General features: G+C 41.6%; 2 protein-coding genes and 1 long non-coding RNA gene across 6 annotated transcripts in view; 2 read left to right on the forward strand and 1 right to left on the reverse strand.

Annotated features, from left to right (window-relative positions):
• Nucleotides 1–7,183, forward strand: part of PDSS2 (decaprenyl diphosphate synthase subunit 2) — a 70,998-nt gene extending 63,815 nt beyond the window's left edge. Inside the window, exon 8 of the mRNA XM_081904667.1 lies at nucleotides 6,153–7,183. Within this exon, the coding sequence (XP_081760793.1) occupies nucleotides 6,153–6,311 (159 nt within the window). The 3' untranslated portion in view covers nucleotides 6,312–7,183. The remainder of the gene's footprint in view (nucleotides 1–6,152) is intronic.
• Nucleotides 1–16,333, reverse strand: LOC309366173. Its single transcript, XR_014166545.1, has 7 exons — nucleotides 15,846–16,333; nucleotides 15,112–15,220; nucleotides 14,202–14,909; nucleotides 13,895–13,976; nucleotides 7,756–7,850; nucleotides 4,834–4,898; nucleotides 1–3,467 (listed from the first exon to the last, which is right to left on the reverse strand). It is a non-coding gene; the product is annotated as an uncharacterized lncRNA (long non-coding RNA).
• Nucleotides 16,327–20,425, forward strand: part of BEND3 (BEN domain containing 3) — an 11,998-nt gene continuing 7,899 nt past the window's right edge. The window contains exon 1 of one of the 4 annotated variants that reach the window (XM_081904617.1): nucleotides 16,327–16,464. The gene's annotated coding sequence lies outside the window, so the exon portion shown is untranslated. Of the gene's footprint in view, nucleotides 16,465–16,858; nucleotides 16,880–18,219; nucleotides 20,048–20,425 lie in introns of those variants that run through there. The other 3 variants (XM_081904621.1, XM_081904618.1, XM_081904619.1) reach the window with 3 other exon arrangements.

Consider the following 20,425-nt stretch of genomic DNA (forward strand, 5'->3'; position numbering starts at 1 on the left):
AATGCTTAAAAACCATGCCTTATTTTTAGAAGTTCCATCTCTCTCTCTCTCTCTCTCTCTCAAATGGCTTTAGTCAAGTCTGTGCATGTGTATGCAGTGTTTAGTTGGCCCAGTAACATCTTATGCATGATGGAGTAGATCTCATCATTTCCTTTATTTTATTTGTTAATTATTTTCATCCTGCTTTTCAACCAAAAAAAATGGTCTTGCATAGTAGCCCACTGCAATTATGATACAATAAATGCTGGTATATGCATACAAAGTACGATGCCAGTGTTGCCAATAAGTGCTTGTATTCTAAAATAGTACCCCCATCCCAGTATTCCATTATTTCAAAATGCCCATTTCAGCTACTACAGTCATTTTGCTCACAAGTAGTTAATCAGTCTGTTTATACTTCAGTCCTGTATTCTGGAGTATGGCTATCACACGCAGACAAATTATTGATCCAGTATGATGATTATAGATGACTTGTTCCAGAGAGGGGGAAAAGTCCTTTCCCTCAGTACTCGGTGACTAAAGAAGCATTAGAAGAGGACTATTGGGGTTAGATGCATGTGAATTTGGATCAGTGCTAGAAATTCCTCCTTTGAAGAAGAGAATGTCCACTGCAGCAGCTCCTGTTGATACTTTCTCCTGATAAGACATCAGAAGGGACAGCACAGCTGGATATAGTCATATTTAAGGAAACAGCTAATAATTCTTGTGTGCATGCTTGTGTGACATTTGCTAGAGTCCCAACTAGAGTCCAGATCTCTCAGACTCTGCCATATATCTCTCCTTCCGTCATTTAAAATTTTGCACTGTAGTTAGCACATTCCTCACACCACAATGTAGCCCTCCCACTCAAAAAAAGCCTCCTAACAACAACAAAAAATCACCACTGTATGCCTGGGGTGTATGTCGCAAATGTCTATTTTGTATTGGCAAGGCATTGTTTGGGGACTAGAACAGCAGTCAATCTCTCTGTTTTGACTTGCTTGGAAAAGGCAAAGCAAGATTATTCTTCACAGAGCACTGCAACCTAGTTTTGTGTGTCTTGACTGGTTTCATGCTGCTAATCTCATACATGATGCTATAATTTATTGTAAAGCTAAAAATGAGTTCCTTGCATAATTCAAATCAGGGAAGCATTTGTGCAGGTGACTACTGAAGGCAGATATTTGATAATAACAAACATCAATAGCCTTTTTGATATCTAAAAAGCCTATTCCAAAACTATTCTTTTGAGGAGTCAGATCTTTATATTCCATAATATAGTTATCTGCATCTGAGCTGCCAGATGATAAACACTATAACTTGTGCAGCCAATGTAGCAGATGGCTTATCTAAGCACCCTCCTGAAAGGCCTTTTGGGTATCACAGAATTATGTACATCAGTATAACCCTCTGTATATGGAACAATGTTTTTTTAAAAATAAATGTATTGCTATGAGAGTTTTATACAAAGAGATTAATATATTTTTCTGATTGGCACCGTCATATATTTTTAAGAAAAAATCCAATCTTACTGAAACTTCCTTCTTTAGCATTTAAATTTTCTAGTTTCGCATCTTGTGAGCAATGTGAAGATAATGGGTATAATTTGCTCAGGAACTTTTCATTATAATACAAAAGTTAGGTTGCTTGAAGACTCATCAGGTTAGAATATCAGTGCAGTTCTATGTCTTGCCATGAATAACGGCATCATAGTATACCCCAAAAAGATAGATAAAATATAGCAGTTAAAATTAATGACTGTCCAGCTGCCATTTAAAAAGAGGAAAGTTGAATGTGTAGAGCCGTAAACACCAATCTGATCTATAGCAACTAATTATGAAGCATTCCAACAGTAATGGGGGAAAGTAAATCTCTTAGCTTACAAAATGTATTGGCTCTATCTCAAGGTAACATTTTGGTAGTCTAAATATCAGCAAAGTAGATGGTTCCTCACAGGAGAAAACAAATTTAGAAAATCCAGTACATAACATGGCAAACACTTAATGCATTAGTTAGTTCCTTGACCACAAATCAATTTAAGTTTTCTTCTTCTCTTTTTTTAGCAAGTTATGAGGTTAAACATAGGATGCCTTGTAAGAAAAGGACAGCCAGTTTTATGTATAGAAAGTGAAAAGCAGGTTGTGAGTGAGACAGGGAATTCCCAGTAGGAGCAGGGAGACTTACTGGGATGCTTGGGCTGTGGGGTTTTATGTATGGAGTGTGAAGTGATTGCATGGGAAGCCGTGGATGGCTGGAATGCAGTGAGTGCATTTGATAGATTGTTCCTGTGTGGGGTTTGCTTTGCTGAGTTTCATAGGTGCCAAGGCTGGAATATATTTGCCCTGGTGATTCAGGTATTCAGGTATGGTAATGGGAAAATGCTTTGGAGCACTAAATGAAATAGTGCTGATGAGTGAAAGTTGTGGTGGGGCAGGGAGGAATAGATTTGCAAAGGGAAGGAGAACTAGTTGTTCGTCTTTGCTGTCCTTTTCACAGTTTGGGTAAATACTACAGGAGCCCCTGCTTGAAGTATCCTCTGTGGTGGAACCTAAAGAGAATCAGAAGGCCTTCCTCAGCAGTGCTCTGAAATTCTCTTCAAAACCTCCTAAACACTTTGATAGGAATCACTACCCCCACCTCACAAGTTTGAAAAAAATTACATTCAGAAATGGAAAATATATTCTATGCAGCAAATAAGGGAACCCCCAGAATAGTTATTGACCATGCAGAGTTGCAGAAAGGCTATGTGAAATGAGGAATTGGGCCTCAGAGCAGGGGTGAGGGATCTCTTTTCCTGTGAGGGTTGCATTTCCTTGTGGGTCACCTGTGTGGGGCTGATAGTAGTGGGCAATATGAGCTTGTGGTGGGTGGGACCACAAGCAGTACATGGAACACCTCTTTGCTCTCTCTGGCAAACCATTTTTTCACTTTCCTCTTTAGGCAAGCATCTTGAGGAGTTTGATTTTAGTCATGACTTAGTGGACAGCTGTCATTACACTTTTATGCTGCTATCTTAGTCTAGTTGATTTTAGTTTTTTATTGTATTCCACTGCCTTATGCCAGCAATCTTGGGTTATTTAAAAATGAGGCAGGATATAAATAAATAGATAAAAGTACAACGTATCTCAGTTCAAGGACATTTAGAGAGAGCCATTACGGAACAGAATATCTCAAGTTTCTAAGGAACATTGAGTTACAAGATCTGTAGCTGACCCTTAGCTTCCCTTCTGAATATGACCATTTCTAAAGGATTAATCTGTGATGATTGCCTACCACCTCTTTAAAAGCAATCTCTCTAACCTGTCCATCATTTGAGAGAATAATTTATGTCCTTTTACCTTCAGCAAAACATCAGCAGCTTGCTGCACAATTGGAGCACCTGCTAATATCAGAAATGTGCATAAAAACAAACACACCTTTGCAGTATTAAGTTTCTGTTCTTACCTTGCTCCACTTACTTTGTTCCATCCTGTATAGTGTGGTTGGCTCTAAAAGAAATGCTTAATTAATGTTGCACTGTACATGCATATCATAAAAACCTATTTTCCCCTGAAGTATACTGCTAAGTAATGTGGAAAATAATTTTTTTATGAATGGGGACATGAGCACTAAAGTACCATGCCTTGCTAAGAATTGAGTTCATCCTCAAATATACATAATTAATTCACTTAAGTTACATGTTTAGATAAGAACAACCATTCATTATATATAAGTGTAATTGCCTACATAAAATAGATGGATCTTGCAGCCAGCTTCTAGTTCTCAAGTTACTTTCATGTCATTTAGAGTAATTTTTTTACTTGCAGGAATTTTTTATTTCCTGCCTTTTAATTTTATATATACCCTTCAACAGGAATGTGTGTTCCATGTTTCTAAGAGCTTCCATATGTAATGATCATATAATTATCAGTTATGGTTTCATAGACCCAGTTCACACAATGCTAAGCCAAACCATGACTAAGTATGAACAAGCAAATGTGTGGATTCTCAGAGTGAAATTACAGCTGCTCCCCTGGTCCTTCTGTTGCTGCGCTACCCAAGACTAAACCATGGTTTGACTTAAAGTTATGTCTGAACTAGGTCTTGTGTTATTTGTCTTGCAGGCAAAGCACAAACTATAGCCAGTGTTTCTTCTTTGCTTTATTGCTCATGCTTTGTCTGGGGGAGAAAAAGCACACGCCTGGCTTCAGACATAACACTGAGCCAAACCATGGCTTACTTCCCAAGCAGCTCAGCAGTAGCAGGACTAGGGGAGGAGCACAACTGACAAAATCTTTGCTTAGGAAACCCACACTTCTGCTTGTACATTGTAAGTCATTGTTTGGCATAGCATTATGTGCAAAATTGGGCATTTCCCCTGGGGTTCATTTAAAGTTGGAGGAGTTAAGTAGCGGGGAGCCCTGGCAGGATAATCGAGTCTTCTTCTTCTTCTAACCTGTCCCAGTAGTCACTTCAGGGTAACTGGTGTGTAAACAAACTTAGAAGCATTTCCTGTTTTGCAAAAGCTTCAGTAGATAAGGGACACATGGCCTCACTAACAGAGCTGTGAGACATTCTCCATTTGCACATATTCTGTACATTTAATACCTAGTACACAGGGCATAAATATGTTACTTCAGGCATAGGCAAGCTCTGGCCCTCCAGATGTTTGGGACTACAATTCCCATCATCCCTAGCTAACAGGACCAGTGGTCAGGGATGATGGGAATTGTAGTCCCAAACATCTGGAGGGCCGGAGTTTTCCTGTGCCTGTGTTACTTGATACTCTGATAACTCCTGATGCACAGCAGTACACCCGTGTATTGTAGACTGGTGAGCTAGGACTGGGTGGGAGACGCGGGCTTGAATACCTACTAAGCCATGAAGTTCACTGAGTGACGTTGGGCCATTATTGTCTTTCAGCTTGACTCATTTAACTGCTGTGAGAATAAAATAGGGGAGTGGAACCATGTATTCCACTTTGAGCTCTTTGGAGAAAGACATGATATAAAACATAATAAATAAATATCCCCTCCATTGTATCTTGACAGGTTAGGGAAAGCTCCCAATCACATCAGTGCAAGATGGTGGTGCGCTTCTCCATTAGTGAGGCAGAGGGTTCATATAGTGCATGATTCAGATGAAATTAAGCATTTTATATTCACCTATTTCAACAGTAAAGTTAAGCACATTCTTAACATTTTCCAGTTGAATCAGTGGGATTAAAATGTATCTAACTTTTGGCCTGGTCATACTTGTAAACAAATCCAGAAATACAGTACAGTGGTACCTCGAGTTACAGACACTTCAGACTACAGAGTCCACTAACCCAGAAATAGTACCTCGGGTTAAGAACTTTGCTTCAGGATGAGAATAGAAATCGCAAGGCAGCAGTGGGAGGCCCCATTAGCTAAAGTGGCACCTCAGGTTAAAAACAGTTTCAGGTTAAGAACGGACCTTCAGAACGAATTAAGTTCTTAACCCGAGGTACCACTGTAGATTGTTTTTTCCTTTTCTGTTATGCAGGGCTAGAGTGATGAAATTATGATTGTTGATAGCAAATGTTTTCTAATGCACACAGTGCCCACTGATCTAAATTAGACCATCTAGAAGCCCATCTGATTCCCCTATGAAAGAAGATTGCACAATAACAGGCTTTGGTGGGTCATCCCCATAGATAGGCTGAACTCTTGCCTCTTGGTACTCCAAAGGAAACGGGTTGTGGATTAATATTTTGAAATTATACTCCAGATTAAAATTACAATGTGTAAACAGAACAATATACACTATGCTGTAGTCTACACAACATGAAAGTAAATGCACATATTAATCTACTTGCTTGTGATGAAATTCAGTTAAAAATGCATATTAATGAATTTATTATAAGTACAAGTTTATTTGTTGGGCTTATTCCCATTAGGCAAGAATTGTACACATGACTAGTTGAGAGCCTTCTGCTGCAGTTACATTAGTCTTTGAAAGGTGCATCTTGAATTATCAATAAATGAAAGAACAATTAAATTGATTAGGGCTGTTTCATCGAATAGTGGATTCCATTTTTTTGTCAGTCATTTAACGAGACTGTCCTTTGAAGCTCAGGTCATGAAAATACAGAATCCATAATGTTTTCTTAGCATTCTGCATATAGTTATTTCTGTCAAAACTGATGATATTGTGCATGTGTTTTCTCACAGTTGCAAGATGCAATCAAGGCTGGCAAAGGTGTGACTTCAGCTATTGACCTATGTCGTTACCATGGAAACAGAGCACTGGAGGCTCTGGAGTGCTTCCCTCCCTCGGAGGCCAGATCTGCTTTAGAAAACATTGTTTATGCTGTGACAAGATTTTCATGATCTACAATTGGGAAAAGGAGCCACTTTCTGTTTGCGCTAATGAGCAGAACAGATAATAGTGGAGAGCGTCAAGATCTGTCATTGCTCCGCATCTAAATGTGTCAGTGGCTTTAAAAAATGTGTTTCTGTTCCACTCACCACATTCCCAAACTAACATATACCCTTCGGAACTGCTACAAACAAAATTAGGGAAAAAAGGTCAAACAGTTTTCACTTGTCATGCCAGAAGCACACTTGAGGCTGCACTGGTAGCAATAATTAATGAGACTCGCTTCTGTGACCTCAGCAAATGGACAGGAAATAAGTCCTTATTGATTGGACATAGCCAGGGATGGCGCCAGTGTGGTGGCCTGTGGTTTTCCTGCACTAGAGAAGACAGAGGGGGGCCCTGAAGCTGCAGGTGTCGGGAGAAATGCTTTCTAAATCTGCCAGAGAGAGGGCTGTTTAAAACCAGAATTAATGTACCAATTTATCAACATGAAGGGCAGCTCGATGAATTAGCAGGGGAAAGGAGGGAATCTTTTATCTGACTACATGCCGCTATGTCTCCTCACACTGTTTCGTTATGTATTTACATATAAAATTACCCTTTGCCTAATGCATTGTGTGTTTGAAAGAGTTGCTGAGAGCGCGCATCAGGTATGGTAAGAGCTTTGTAATATTTATGTCATTCTGCAGAAAAGAATAATTTTGAATGTGCTGTTTGTATAGTCTTCAATTTGGTTCAGTGGGTGGGGTTTTAAACTTCCAGGGTAATATATTTGCCTTCTGTATAAGATGCCACTTATTTCAGCAAACGCAGGTACTACATTTTCCTTGATTTACTGAACATTTTGTTTTAATTCACGCCAAATAAATGTTTCTTCATACAACTCTGTGTCAATTCTATGCCATAAAGAAGTAAAGGATCATTCTTCTCCCTCCCCCTACCCCCTTCTGTACAGGATTTCATTCCCTGAATAGATGTATATTACATGAGAAGTTTTTTAACCTTACTGTGTCAGATGTTAAAGTCCAATTACAGAGAGAATACAAGGTATATCAGAAGCCTGCAATCTGACACTGTCTCTATTTTGTTCATAGGAGATGATTTTTGTGGTTTGCATGCTTGCAATCTGAGAACATCGTTGACAAGAAGGCTGAGTTTACATAAATGATCCAGATTGAGACTCAGCTACCTTTCTTCCTTCTGTGGTGTAATTACAGCCCAATCTGGAGACAGCTAGCACAGCAAACAGATTTCATTACATTGCTCTCTCCCTCTCAAACACTAAGTGGAGTTATTTCAGTTAACTTCTTCACACACACACACTAAAGTGAAGTGTCGCAAACCTTCTATATAATGGGCCAGTATGTGATTCTCAGAGGACTTTAAAAAAGCTTAACATGATTTATGTATTTTGATACCTTAAATTTTAGCACTACAAAAACATTGCTGGCTTACTGTAATTCAGTTTTGTAATTAGATGAAAATGTAGATCAAACCAGTTGAATTCTCAAGCCATTATGTTCTTGATATACTCTTGAACAACATTCAGTCTGGAAAAAGAGGACATCCGGGGTTATAAATGTATTTTCCATTTCAAAGAGAATGTTGTTGTTGAAACTATGTCAGAAACAGGGCTTCAAGTTGGCTTGTTTCAAATAACCCATACTTAGGGTGGGATTCACCTAACAAACCCTGTCAATGGAACCCCTGCGTAAGGGCTTCTACAATGGAACCTGCCCCCTCTTCCACCCACACACCCAAAATTGGCTGGGGGGGCAGGTCAGGAGAACCCCCAGAACAGCACATGGGAAGAAGGCAATTGTTCCCTCTGGCGAGCTGAAATACATGCACAGATGGAACGTTTGTAATAGCAATGTTGAATTCCACCCTTAATGTTAACCACCATTTGGCAGTTCAGACGAAATGGCAAACTTGTCTCCTTCCAACCGCACGAGGAGGAGGAGGAGGAGGAGAAGAAAAATGGAGAGGCAAGACTTAAGCCTAAAGCTTCACCTATGCTCATTAGCATCATGCTAGACTATTGCTTAGGTTAGGGATGAGGAACCTCAAAGGCCAAGTTACAACACAACTCCAGAAAATGACTGAGTCCTGCTCTTGGCAACTAACATCACCAGTATTTATAATCTTATTAGTGAAAAAATGAGCTGGAACCCAATACATACGCCATAAACTATTTCTAAAGGGTACAGCTCAAGAACTCTTGGGACTAAGTGGTGCAGCCTTACTTATGTAAGGGCTGAATTGTGGCATCTACCTGAGCATTTCTGGCAAGCGTCTTGATTTAGACATCATTTTAGCTTGCACGACACCTTTTAAAAATAACCAGCAAATATATTTCTGAAGTCGAAAAGTTTGCTCTGAATTTGGACCCCAAACCTCACATATGCAAGTACAATTGTATCTGATGGTGAGTTCTATGTAAACACAGTTATCTAACAACTTCATGGTGGATGAGGTGGATGATTTTCCACTAATGATTTCATTGCACCTATTTGATTGTTCCCCTTGATTCTGGTGCAACCCAATTCTACAACACACTCTTAAGCAATACATTTACTAGATGGGCAAAGGATGCTTCATCCTAGCAAGCAAACCTTTTACATCAACTAGTGGCTTGTTAAACAAGTCTACAAAATGATAAGGCTATTACAGGAGATATACCTGTTGGATCGTGCAAAAGTTTCTGAGAGATTAAGCTCATTTGTGTGCATTAGCAGGATATTTCACTGAAGCACTGAACAAAAACATTGCCACCTGAACTATGCTGCAGATACCAATATATTAAAATATACTGGGAGGTTTTGCTACAGCTTGTTACTATTGTTTTTTAAAGTTTAGGATTGCAGTTTAAGCCACTATAGTAAAATTGCATATGATACGTATTTTTACAAACTATTCCAGTCAAAGCTGTTTTGACTTCTGACAAAAATGATGTGACTTTAAATAACTGAAGACTATGAATAGGCCTTGACAAGAGGTGTACATATACAAAATATATTGCATTTATTAATTTGGAGCTACCTGACTTGGTAGTTCTTAGTACCTTTAAGTGTGTTTTTTTAACCTAACATTTCTCAGTATAAAGTATGACAGTAAAAAATGAAAGGCTTGATCCTTTAGCGGTTGGTCCTATTAAGTGATTAGAAAAATATTCCAGTTCTTTGGTAGGTAATCATAGCTTTTCTGTTACATTAAAGGCACAGAAATCACACACACACACACACACACACACACACACACACACCCAATTCACCACTTGAACTCAAGGTAGCCTCTTTCAAGAAACATTATCAGGAGGTTCAGGTGGTTCTGTCAGGATTGCTGAGTGACTTTACACAAACCACTCAATCTCCTGGTCTGTACTTTTCAATCTGTAATATTAAGATAAATTATAATTTATGTGTAGAGATATAGAGAAAACCTGATTTATTAATGCAGAATGTTTTGTGAGCTGCAGAGGTAATAAAAATGCAGTTTTTTACAGCTTGTAAATAAAATATACATTCTTGGTTACCACAAGTAAGTGCTGTTTTTTTAGAATCAGAGGTGCTGCAGCTCACCATGAAAGCCTCCCTCGTTCTCTTAGAATGGCAATGACACCTACCTGAAAAGTGCCGGAACTGAGTTCCGGTGAGTTCCTGCTGAAGAAAAGCCCTGGTTACCACTGCAAAGCGACTTTCTCCAATCTAAGAATGTGTTGGTGAGTGAGAACTGCCACAAACCTTCAAACTATTTGTTCCAGCATTTGTAATATGTCAGTGTTTTCAACCTCTGAGAGCTTGTTTCCCTCACAGACAGACATAACTTCTACCATCTTATCTTATATAGGGCACTGTAGACTTCACATCCTCTGTTACCACTGATAAATGGAGAGGATCCTGGTGTCTTATTGCACAGAGAAGAGTAGATAGGCACAAGGACTTTACGACTCCAATAGTAACACATCACATGTATGAAGATTTTTTGCTGATCCTCAAGGATATCAACAATAATGTACAGAACCTCTACAGCAGAAAGAAAGATGACACAGGTAGTTCAAAAATCTTTCATTACAAAAAAAAATCTGCAGACATTTTATTCTACTGAAAATCTCCACGTATTGTCCATAACATCTTCTTCAATTAATTCCCCCCCCCCCCCCGTAAGTGCGTTTGTATAGTAGTTTACTTTGTGGTCAAACCTAGTGCAGTTAGTGAAGCATAAAAATACCTGCCATCTAAATGAAGAAGCAAGTTTTACAAACCAGCCGAATTAGACCCACCTCCTTCCGTTTTTTGAAAAGTTAGTGTTACTCCTAGCATACCCAGGTTTTATAGTACCTTTTCCCTTCAAATTATCTTAAGTTCTTGCTCAACTACTGTCTAAAATCACTGTAACCCTTTTCATTAGTCAGAAGAGTACTTTGGCTCCCCCATGTGTAAGAGATTCTTACACTTCTATGAAGCTCTGAATCCTCCATTTAATAATGGATTGAATCAGTGTTTTTAAAAAATGCCTGTGATGGAAGAGAGTTGATTCCTCTCATCCATAAAATAAAATGAATGCATGTTTTAAACTTCTAATATTTTCTTTTAAATCAAAAGGTATAAAAGTGACAAATGGTGAAAACACATTATTATTTAAAGTGTGCATGATAGAATTGTTGGCCTTTGATTAAATATTCTGTGAACACCTTTCAACTTTCTTTAAAAAAGTTTTTCTTAATACAATAAAGGGCAGCCTTTACCAACCTGGTGCTCTCCAGGTGCTTTAAACCAGTGTGCTGGCGTCCTGATGGGAGTTGCAACACAAAACATTGGGAGGACATCAGGTTAGTGAAGGTAAATGTAGAGGCTCTATTGTTTTTCAAATGAATATTTTATTTCCTAACAACCTTTTGGCAACAATATTATTAAAAACATAATGGTGTTAAGAAAACATTTTTGCAGTGCTGTATTAACTTGATGATAGGAAAGTTATTTGCCTAACCAAAAATGTGGAATAGAAAAATGTAAGTCAGACCCAAAGATGCTAAAGTAATCCTTTACATCCTTAATCTAGAGAAACCAGTGCTCTCCTTGCTTATTTGCTAGTCACCTGACAGTTCCCTATCATTTGCCTAGCACTTTCATTTATGTACACCCAAACTGAGCTTGGGCCAAGAGAGCTGTCAATGCTTCCTCATTACTCCCCCAAAGCTACTCCTGGCTTGTCAGTTGCATTTGCTACCAGCTACCTATTGTTTTTAGGGACACGTTTGGCGCTGTGGATTAAACCACAGACCCTAGTGCTTGCCAATCAGAAGGTCGGCGGTTCGAATCCCCGTGAAGGGGTGAGCTCCCGTTGCTCGGTTCCTGCTCCTGCCAACCTAGCAGTTCGTAAACACGAAGTGCAAGTAGATAAATAGGTACCGCTCCAGTGGGAAGGTAAGCAGCATTTCCGTGCATAGCTCTGGTTCGCCAGAAGCAGCTTAGTCATGCTGGCCACATGACCCGGAAGCTGTACACCGGCTCCCTCGGCCAATAAAGCGAGATGAGCACTGCAACCCCAGTCGTCCGTGACGGGACCTAATGGTCAGGGGTCCCTTTACCTATTGTTTTTTTTATAAAAAAAAAGGCCTTGGGGACTTTTTGCCTCTCCTCCAGTGTGCTCCCCAAATCTCCTCTGGAGGGTCTGGGGGAACCCCCAGAACAGCATTGGGGGGGAGGGGAGATTGCTCAGGAAAGCAGAAATGCTTGTGCTGACAGAACAGACTCCTTCACGCTACTATTAAGAAAACCCCAATAAACTGAATGACCTCTACTTTTCACCTAGCTCCAGGATTCCGCTGTTTTATATTTTGAGAAACAGAGAAATTTACTTGTGGGAGTTTCTGTACATAATGAATGCGAAATGAACTATGATTTCAGTGAAAAATCTCCCAATTTCAACATGGTTTGAAAAACTCTTCATTCCTCGCTTTTGCTCATCAGAGACCATTTTCTCTCCCCACATACACAGACATCCACATCCACTATTTATAACCTAGTTCAACAATGCTGGCATGCAGCAGTGGAAGGTGTGCATTTCATATGTAAATCAGCGGCAATAATTTTGTACAATTACTTCGTTGTTTGCATCATTATGATCAACAGCAGCATAACAAAGTGCTTGAAACAAAGGATGTTACCGAAATGTGGTTTTGTCTTGGCAAATCTACTCTCCACGTTTTAGCTAATAAAGCAGTTTATTCATAGATGACAGAAATATATAGGCTGTCTTCACCAGCGCTTTCAGAATACAGTTTAAACTTGTTGCATTAGCATCCCAGTCCTAAATGTTTATGCCTGATGTTTCAGCATCTCTGCCTGAAATGGTGGATCAACAAGTATATGATTATGTAAGATCAGCTGCCCAACCCGCACTTGCACTTCAGGCATGAATAGATGAGAAACACAATAATCTTATATGAAGTAATAGTGAACTCAGTTATCTGTGAATACTTTAGTAGCCAAAACAACACCATCTACATACAGTATCTGCAGGCTTACAGAAATACCAAAGATTTGCAGAAGCACCACATTTTTTTAAAAAATCAACAACCTTTAGGGAATTAAAAAGCAGGAATAGGAAATAGAATAGAGTGTCCTGGATAAGGGTCAGGCTAACTGGATCTCTGAACAGGCTACACCTGTAGGAACTAGAATACAGTAAAGGGGGCTGGATCAAATAAGAATATCCTGGTATGTGTAGGGAGATTTAAAGGATGTTGTGTTTGGATTTGACAAACCAGTGGGGTTTTGTTTTTTTCTTTTACTCCTGGAGACAAAGGTGAAGGGTAGAACTTGTTGGCCACAGCAGTGATTGGCAGAAAAGATGTAACAGAATAGACTCCTGAATTACAGGAAATTTAGGAATCTGCCTGTTAGTGATGCAGGATTGCTGGGCTACAGCTTTGGATTCTGGCCTGCAGAAAAAATACTAGTAGGGCTCAGCCCCACCTTGACCTAAGGACTGGCCTCTTATGATAGAGGCAAATGAGGGTATGTGAAAGATGATCTGTTGTCACAGTACCAAATCACAATCATTCTGACTTTTATGCACCAATATCCAGGCTACAAGCCTAGCAAGAATATGCTACTCGATCCCACATTAAATGAAGGGGAAATGGAAATATAAGTATTAATCTTATGGGGTCGTTTTTGCATGTATTTACTGCAATAAGATTATTAAATCTGTGCAGACTGCATTTTATTGATTGCATTGGTACCAGTCTCAGGCTTTCAAATTAAATAAACTGTTACTTCTGAAGGTCCGTGGGACCATTGCTTGTTCCAGATCATAAATCTTGCATTTCCCTCTGTGAATTTTAATTACAACTAGAAGAAAAGCAGACACCCCCCAATTAAGTGGGAGGTGTTTCTTAAAAGCATCAAATAGTAACTTCTGAATCAAAGGCATGAAAATGGAAACTGAAAACACTGCAAAGCACACCCAAATGTTTTTGTTTCATATATGAACAAGTGTGCAAAACTTATTATGCATAGTCTATTTGAAATTGCAGTGCTTTTTATTCCTTTTTCAATCAAAATTGGTAGAGGAACGGTATACTCACATTCCAGGATGGGTAGCTGAGGCCTGCAGGGTCCCTTCTGGGCTTGGGTCCCCTAATGGGAACAGTGCCTGAGGCCAACACTCTAGAGAAAGAAATGAGGTGGAGTTCAAATTGGCAAATGTTTTCTCATTTCTGAAGCAGAGTCTGGTTTGCACACTTTTGCTTTTCTTTACTTTAAAAATGTGTTTTTGCTAAACATAATGTAAAGCATTTCAGGTAAGCAAATAAGACTGCAGAACTAAGTACCAAATCATTTAACTCTTTAATTACATATATGATTAACGGTGCAAAGGCAGGATTCCTTTACCTTGAATAGCTCTCATGTGGAAGGCGGTGTTCCTGCCGGTAGTTTGTTACACAGGGGTGAAAGAAACTGCAACAGCTGTTGGAATTCTGCCAATAATTTCTGCCAGTTGGGATATTAGTATTTTAAGGCATAAGTAGATCAAGACTTACCCAAGTTTACATTGTGATCATAAAAGTGCTTGCTGTTCGATGTTTTCCAAACATATGCAAACCAGTTTGCCTGGTCATATTCAGCCAATTTGACTATTAAGCCATCATGCATATGAGAGATGTTAGCAGATTTTTCTTCCGTATGCTGGTCCAAACTAATGTGAATGTGCCTAGGAATAACTTTCTGCACTTTTATCAAAACCCATGGATACACTAATAGCAGAGTTTGCTCAAAGTACAGTATAGCACAGTTGCTTCTAAAACCATTTAAGTCACCCGATTCCTTTCCTGAGAAAGTTCAGGCACAAGGACCAGCCCTACATCTTGTATTGTGAAAACAGATACAGTACATTCAGTTTCACCGCAAATACATTCAGCTTCACCACAATCTCCTTTCACTTATTCGCCAAACTTTTGGCTTCCTTATACAAAGGTCTAAACAACCAGTGGGCTGGTCTGCTTCTAATGTATTTAAAAATAATAATTTTGTTGGTGTTTTTCTGTTTTTATCAATGTGCTCCTCAAATTCTCTTTCACCCACCCCACTCCTTATTGTCTGCTTGTACAGTGGTACCTCGGGTTAAGTACTTAATTTGTTCCGGAGGTCTGTTCTTAACCTGAAGCACCACTTTAGCTAATGGGGCCTCCTGCTGCCACTGGAGCACAATTTCTGTTCTTATCCTGAAGCAAAGTTCTTAACCCGAGGTACTATTTCTGGGTTACCGGAGTCTGTAACCTGAAGCGTATGTAACCCGAGGTACCACTGTATTTGTGAGAAATTGTGTTTCTTCTGTTTACTTTTGGAAAATATGTCCATTTTCGAAAGGAAACCTTGGGTGATATTCAACGAAGTTACTTGGAATAGACCCCCTAAAATTAATGAACACCACTAAGTTAACTTCATTAATTTCAGTGAATCTTCTCTTAGTTATAATGCTCATGAAGCATGCCTGAATCCCCTTAGTCCTAAGCAGTACTATTCCTGATCTGTGGTCTACGTTTTAGCCAAGATACTATTATTGCGATTTTGAACAGCCCCAGAAGCGGATGTAGGGGGAAGCGTGACTAGTTAGGTCACAGTGGACCTTGGGGGCGCTGCAAATATGATAAAGAATTGAAGTTGAGAGTGCCCCTGAAATTCGAGACCCCAAAGACAGCCCCCAGGCATTCTAGAAAGAATTCACCTCCTCTGTCCCTCAATATGCATTTCTCCAATCACTTTTGAGAACCTTTCAACGTCAAAGGTGACTTGTCCAGTTAAGTATTGGTTTTCCCCATCGGTTCATGTACATCTTACAGCGGCGGCAGCAGGTGCTGGGCCTGTTAATTCCAGGGTCGCTGCCCCTGGTTCGTTCCATGACCAGCTAGAGGGCCATATATACTATATACATTTATTATCTATCTAAGTCGCCCAGAATGGTCCTGTATTAGACGACAAATAAATTGGACAATTAATTCAGATGCCTCTCCGCCTCTCGCAGCCCGGAAATTCCACCTTCGGTAGCGCCGGGCAAACCTCACGAGGGCAATGTGGGTGTTTTATTAACCGTTGCTTTTTGTGGAGTGGCCGTTAGTGTGTAAACTAGCTGGCTGGAGGGCAAAAGAGAAGGAGCGCGAGAGTGACCCGACTGCAACTAACGGCTCCTTCCACCAGGTACAGCCACGGGGGAAAGGGGGCGGGGCTCAGAAGCGCGCGCGGGGGGGAGGGGTATGCGTAATACGCGTGTGGAACGGAGAGGGCCGCCGCCTTCTCTGCCTCGCGCGCGAGCTGTGGTGCCCCGACTTAATCAGTCCGCCTTCCCCCACCTCCTCTTCCTCCCCGCCCCCACCCGCATGCACATTCTCTGTCCCGGGTGGCCGCAGCAGCAGCAGCTCCTCGGGGCTCAGTGTCCTTGTGCGGAAATGACACACGGTCCCGTCACGTCACGCGAGAGCGCAGCGCGCGGACCCCCTCTCTCTCTCGCACACGGACACACACACACACGCACATACACAAAGAGCTAAGTGGGAGGGGAAGACACGGGAGCCAGCCACGGCCGCTCTTATAAAACACCCACCCAAGACCAAGGGGGGCCCTCACCCTCTTTTCCCCACAGTGCCTAAGAAGGACCCAGGTAAGCCCCTTCCCAACTTTCTCTAGATAGGAAAACCAGCTTTTACCCCCCCCAACCCCCCCCCCACCCAAGGTAGGTGTGTGCGTGTGTTGGCCAACTCCCTCCCCACAGTTCTACTTTCGGCCTCGGGAGGAGGAACACGGTCCTCCCTCAGCCTCCCCTCCCCCTCGGGGAGAACTATGGCTGTGTTCCTCGCGCAGGAGAACGGCCAGGCAGCGCGGGCGCCTCCATCTCCAGCGGGGGAGGGGGGCAGCTGGATGTTATATTGTGCCCCCTCTTTCCAGCTGCCACATAGACCAGCTCTCGAGAACGGCGGCGAGGGCGCGGGGACAGGGGGGTGGGGGCATTCCGGAAGCTGCCGTCGCGAGCCGCGGGGCACGCTACCAAAAAGAGGGTTGGCCCAAGAAGCGCTTCGGTGAGCGGGTAGCTTGGCCAGCCGGCTCTCCCCTTTCCCCAGCTGCTTCTGGAGGCGCGCACACGCACCGCCGGCTCCTGTTGCCTGGAAACCTGTCTCCCTGCTCGGCAACGGAACCCGCTTTCGCGACCAGCCGCGAGGCCTATCCTCCCAGCGCCCGCCGCTGTCGGCCCTTCCCTCAATGGAATTTGGGCTCCGCTTCGTGCTAAGGCTGGCGAGGCAAAGGGAGGCGGGGGTGATAATTGAAGCGTCCTCGCCCCCGGACCCCCCCCCCCGCCGCCGCCGCCTTCTTATTCCATTCAATCTGGGGAAGGGGTGCCCACGTGACCCCGCGAGCGCTGCCTCGCGCGTTTCAAAGCCGGGAGGGGGCGTTGCGAGTTCCCGCGCGCCTGGTGCGATCCTGGTCTTATTGGCCAGTTTCCAGGCATGGCTTCTGCATGACTGCAGGAATGGCAACACCTTCCTCCTCCTGTTGCCCTGGGTTGTTAGGGAGGGGCTCGTAGTTCTCTTCCTCCAGGCGGCACTTTCTGTTCTACAGGCAACATCCAAATACAAAGTCCTTATTGCAAAAAAAAGAGATACTCATCCTGCTCTTGGGGAAAACGTTTTGGAGTTTGGAGAGGAAGGCACCCAGCAACAACCCTTTCCTCCTGCTTGGGAGCAACCTCCGCTTGCCAGCCACGTACTTGTTCTCTCTGGGTGGAGCCATAGTAGGGAATGGCCGTATTTGGGTGATGCTGCCCAGAGAGAAAGTGTGTGCAAGGAAGTGGCTTACAGCTATAGGCTGGCCAGGCAGTGGTCACAGGTAGAGACAGGACTCTTTGGAGCACTGCTGTGTGGATTGGACATCACCATGCTGCTCAGAGAAAGAGAACATGCAGGGAAACAAAGTTGGAGTGGTTGCTGCTTGCAAAGGTAGTTGCCACTACAGTACCTGGTCAATCTTGTTGGGCTAACCCACCGGCAACTATCTGATGGTGCCAGTCTTGATGTTGTTACAACCATATTGTAAATTCAAATTAACACACACCTTACAATGTTGAGTTATGTACTTAGTATTTGGTATCATTTATAAAGTAAAAGATGCTACTGTCCTGTAAGTTAGGGCAACCTAATTCCCATATATAATGTAAAGCTAGGCTAGGAGATGGTGATTTGCTAAAACTACATTAGTTTATGCCAGTGGTGTGTCTTCATTGCTTTCCTATATCAGTATTTTACTATCTGCTAGATCACATTGGCTCTTATTTTGCTGCATAATAAAAGAAAAACCTTTTCCCGCAAAGTAGCTAAACTCTTACAAATAATTTGGGCAGTCACTGGGCAATGCACATAATTTGTTGCATTGTAATCCTACAGTAAGGCAACAATGTGACACTGCTGACAATTGTCTTTGGCAGCCAGAAGTCAGGAAGGATCCATGGCCATTTTAAGGCTACACCTCACATAGTTAGGTTATAATGGTAAGTTGGTTTGTGCAATTACTCTTACTGGATGTAGAGGCACCAAACTGACTGTGAGTCTCATATCCTGATAATAAAATATAGATTACAAAACCTCATATTTTTGTCTAGTTTCCTAGCATGGTACTCAGATTGAATGTGTATTTAAATGGTGAAAATACATTATATAATCTCATTGATCTTTAAATATCCAGCTCAGAATTGTTCTTGCAGTTAAAAAAAAGACATATGTAAAGGTTGTCTATGTAGAAATAAGTACACCCCCACCTTGAGAAATCTGCTACTACAGTCACAATTTATTAAGTGTGATATGGAATAAGGAATTGAATTTCTCAATAAATCTCAGTAATAGCTTTGGACTGGTCTGTTTGCCATAGTAGAATTTGTCCTTCTAAGTGGCCAGACACTAATGGACAACTGCATATATTTTTACTGTGTAAACAAGACGGCCCTATGGAGGGAATTTCAACTTAATGTGGGGCGTGAGATCCATTGAATTCAGTGGGGCAACCTTCTGAGCAGCCATGATAGGATCAAGCTAAAAGCCACCTAACTTTATAAGACAGTAGTGGACTTTATAATCGCAGTGGGGCTATGATGCTGGCCTGGCCTCACTCTGGAACAGATAGGTGGTGAGGTTGTGAAAACATGCTAGCAGGAGCACTAGATTGGTTCTGCCAACACATCTGTACCAGCATGCCCTCACTGCTGTTATGCTGCTGCCCCTCTCCATCCTGGTATGCAGCAGCGACTTAGCCAGAGGGGGGCTAGGTGAGTGGTTCAGCTTCTCTATGCCACCCACTAATACTGTAAGAGAAAAGAGTGGGGTAATAACCTAAGTAGGTAGTAGCTGCCACAAGTGCACCATGGATATAGCACAGTTCTAAACCATACTTCTTGCATATTTCGCCTGCACTCCCACTTTAAATCAGAATATAACTAAAGAATCCAGGATAGGGTTGACTGGCCACAGTCTGGATCTCACTGTCGCTTTTGCCTGTTCTGACGGAACACAAAAAGCCAACTTGGGGGGGGGGGAGAAATTGGCCATATATATGAGCTCACATGAACATTACACATTCCCATTGGGTTACTTCTGTGAGTAGAAAAATAAAAACGTCTCTGTTTCTGTTGGCAGAAAAAGTGTAGATCAGGTTTTTGGACCACTGGGCACTGAGACCATGCTGTAGGAACCAGTAATGTTATGGGAGCATGGTATAACATGGCTGGCTGGGTGTGGCATAACACAAAATTGGAGAATACGGTCCTTGCTGCTACCCACCCACCACCACACCACCTCAGGCGTACCACATGGCCAGTTAGGTCCTGCTGGTCCTTACTGTGGAGTTAACACAATACTTCAAACACACATGGATGCTGTCACTATCTCTTCATGTTTATGAATAGGAGAAGGCCTCACAGTTAGGGGTTTATGATGTCACAGGGGAAATCTGATATTGCCAGTTGGCTGTTGAGCAGACATTTTTTATTTCAAGATCTACCTTTTGAGAAAGCGAAACAATTCAGGAGACAAGTGTATTAATCAAAGTGACATTAATCCTAATGTGTTTCTTGCAATTACCTCTTCATTAGGGTACTTGCATCTGTTGCAGTTTAAATGAGTAGCTCTAAAAGGAGCCTACAGTGTTGGGGTTAGAAGGCTAGTGACTCTTTTCAGAGTTAGTCACATAAATAATTGAAATAGGTATGAGCTAGTCCTTTTTCTGACATTTCCCTAATGAAGAGCTAATTGCTCAAAAGGAGTTGGAATTTAAACCACTTGCATTAAATGGTCTCCAGCAGCTATTTGATGTTTTGTTAGTTTCTGCTGTTGGTGTTAACCCATTTGGTGTCCTCTTCAAAGAGAACAGCTACTTTAGAAGTCAACATAGAATCCAATAACAATCTAATGACTCTGATTGAATTTTTAATTAAAAAGTGTGCCATATATTGCCTTAATAAAGAATAATTATGAGTAGTAATTACTTTAAATACTTTGTCAAGTTATTGCCATTATAATTAAAGCTTCATTTCATACTTAACTGTAATTTTCAGTGTGTTAGTATTTATTGGTCCTGGAAGC

Source organism: Podarcis melisellensis (genome assembly GCF_964234715.1).
Source record: "Podarcis melisellensis genome assembly, chromosome: 3".
In the NCBI taxonomy this organism is placed as follows: Eukaryota; Metazoa; Chordata; class Lepidosauria; order Squamata; family Lacertidae; genus Podarcis; species Podarcis melisellensis.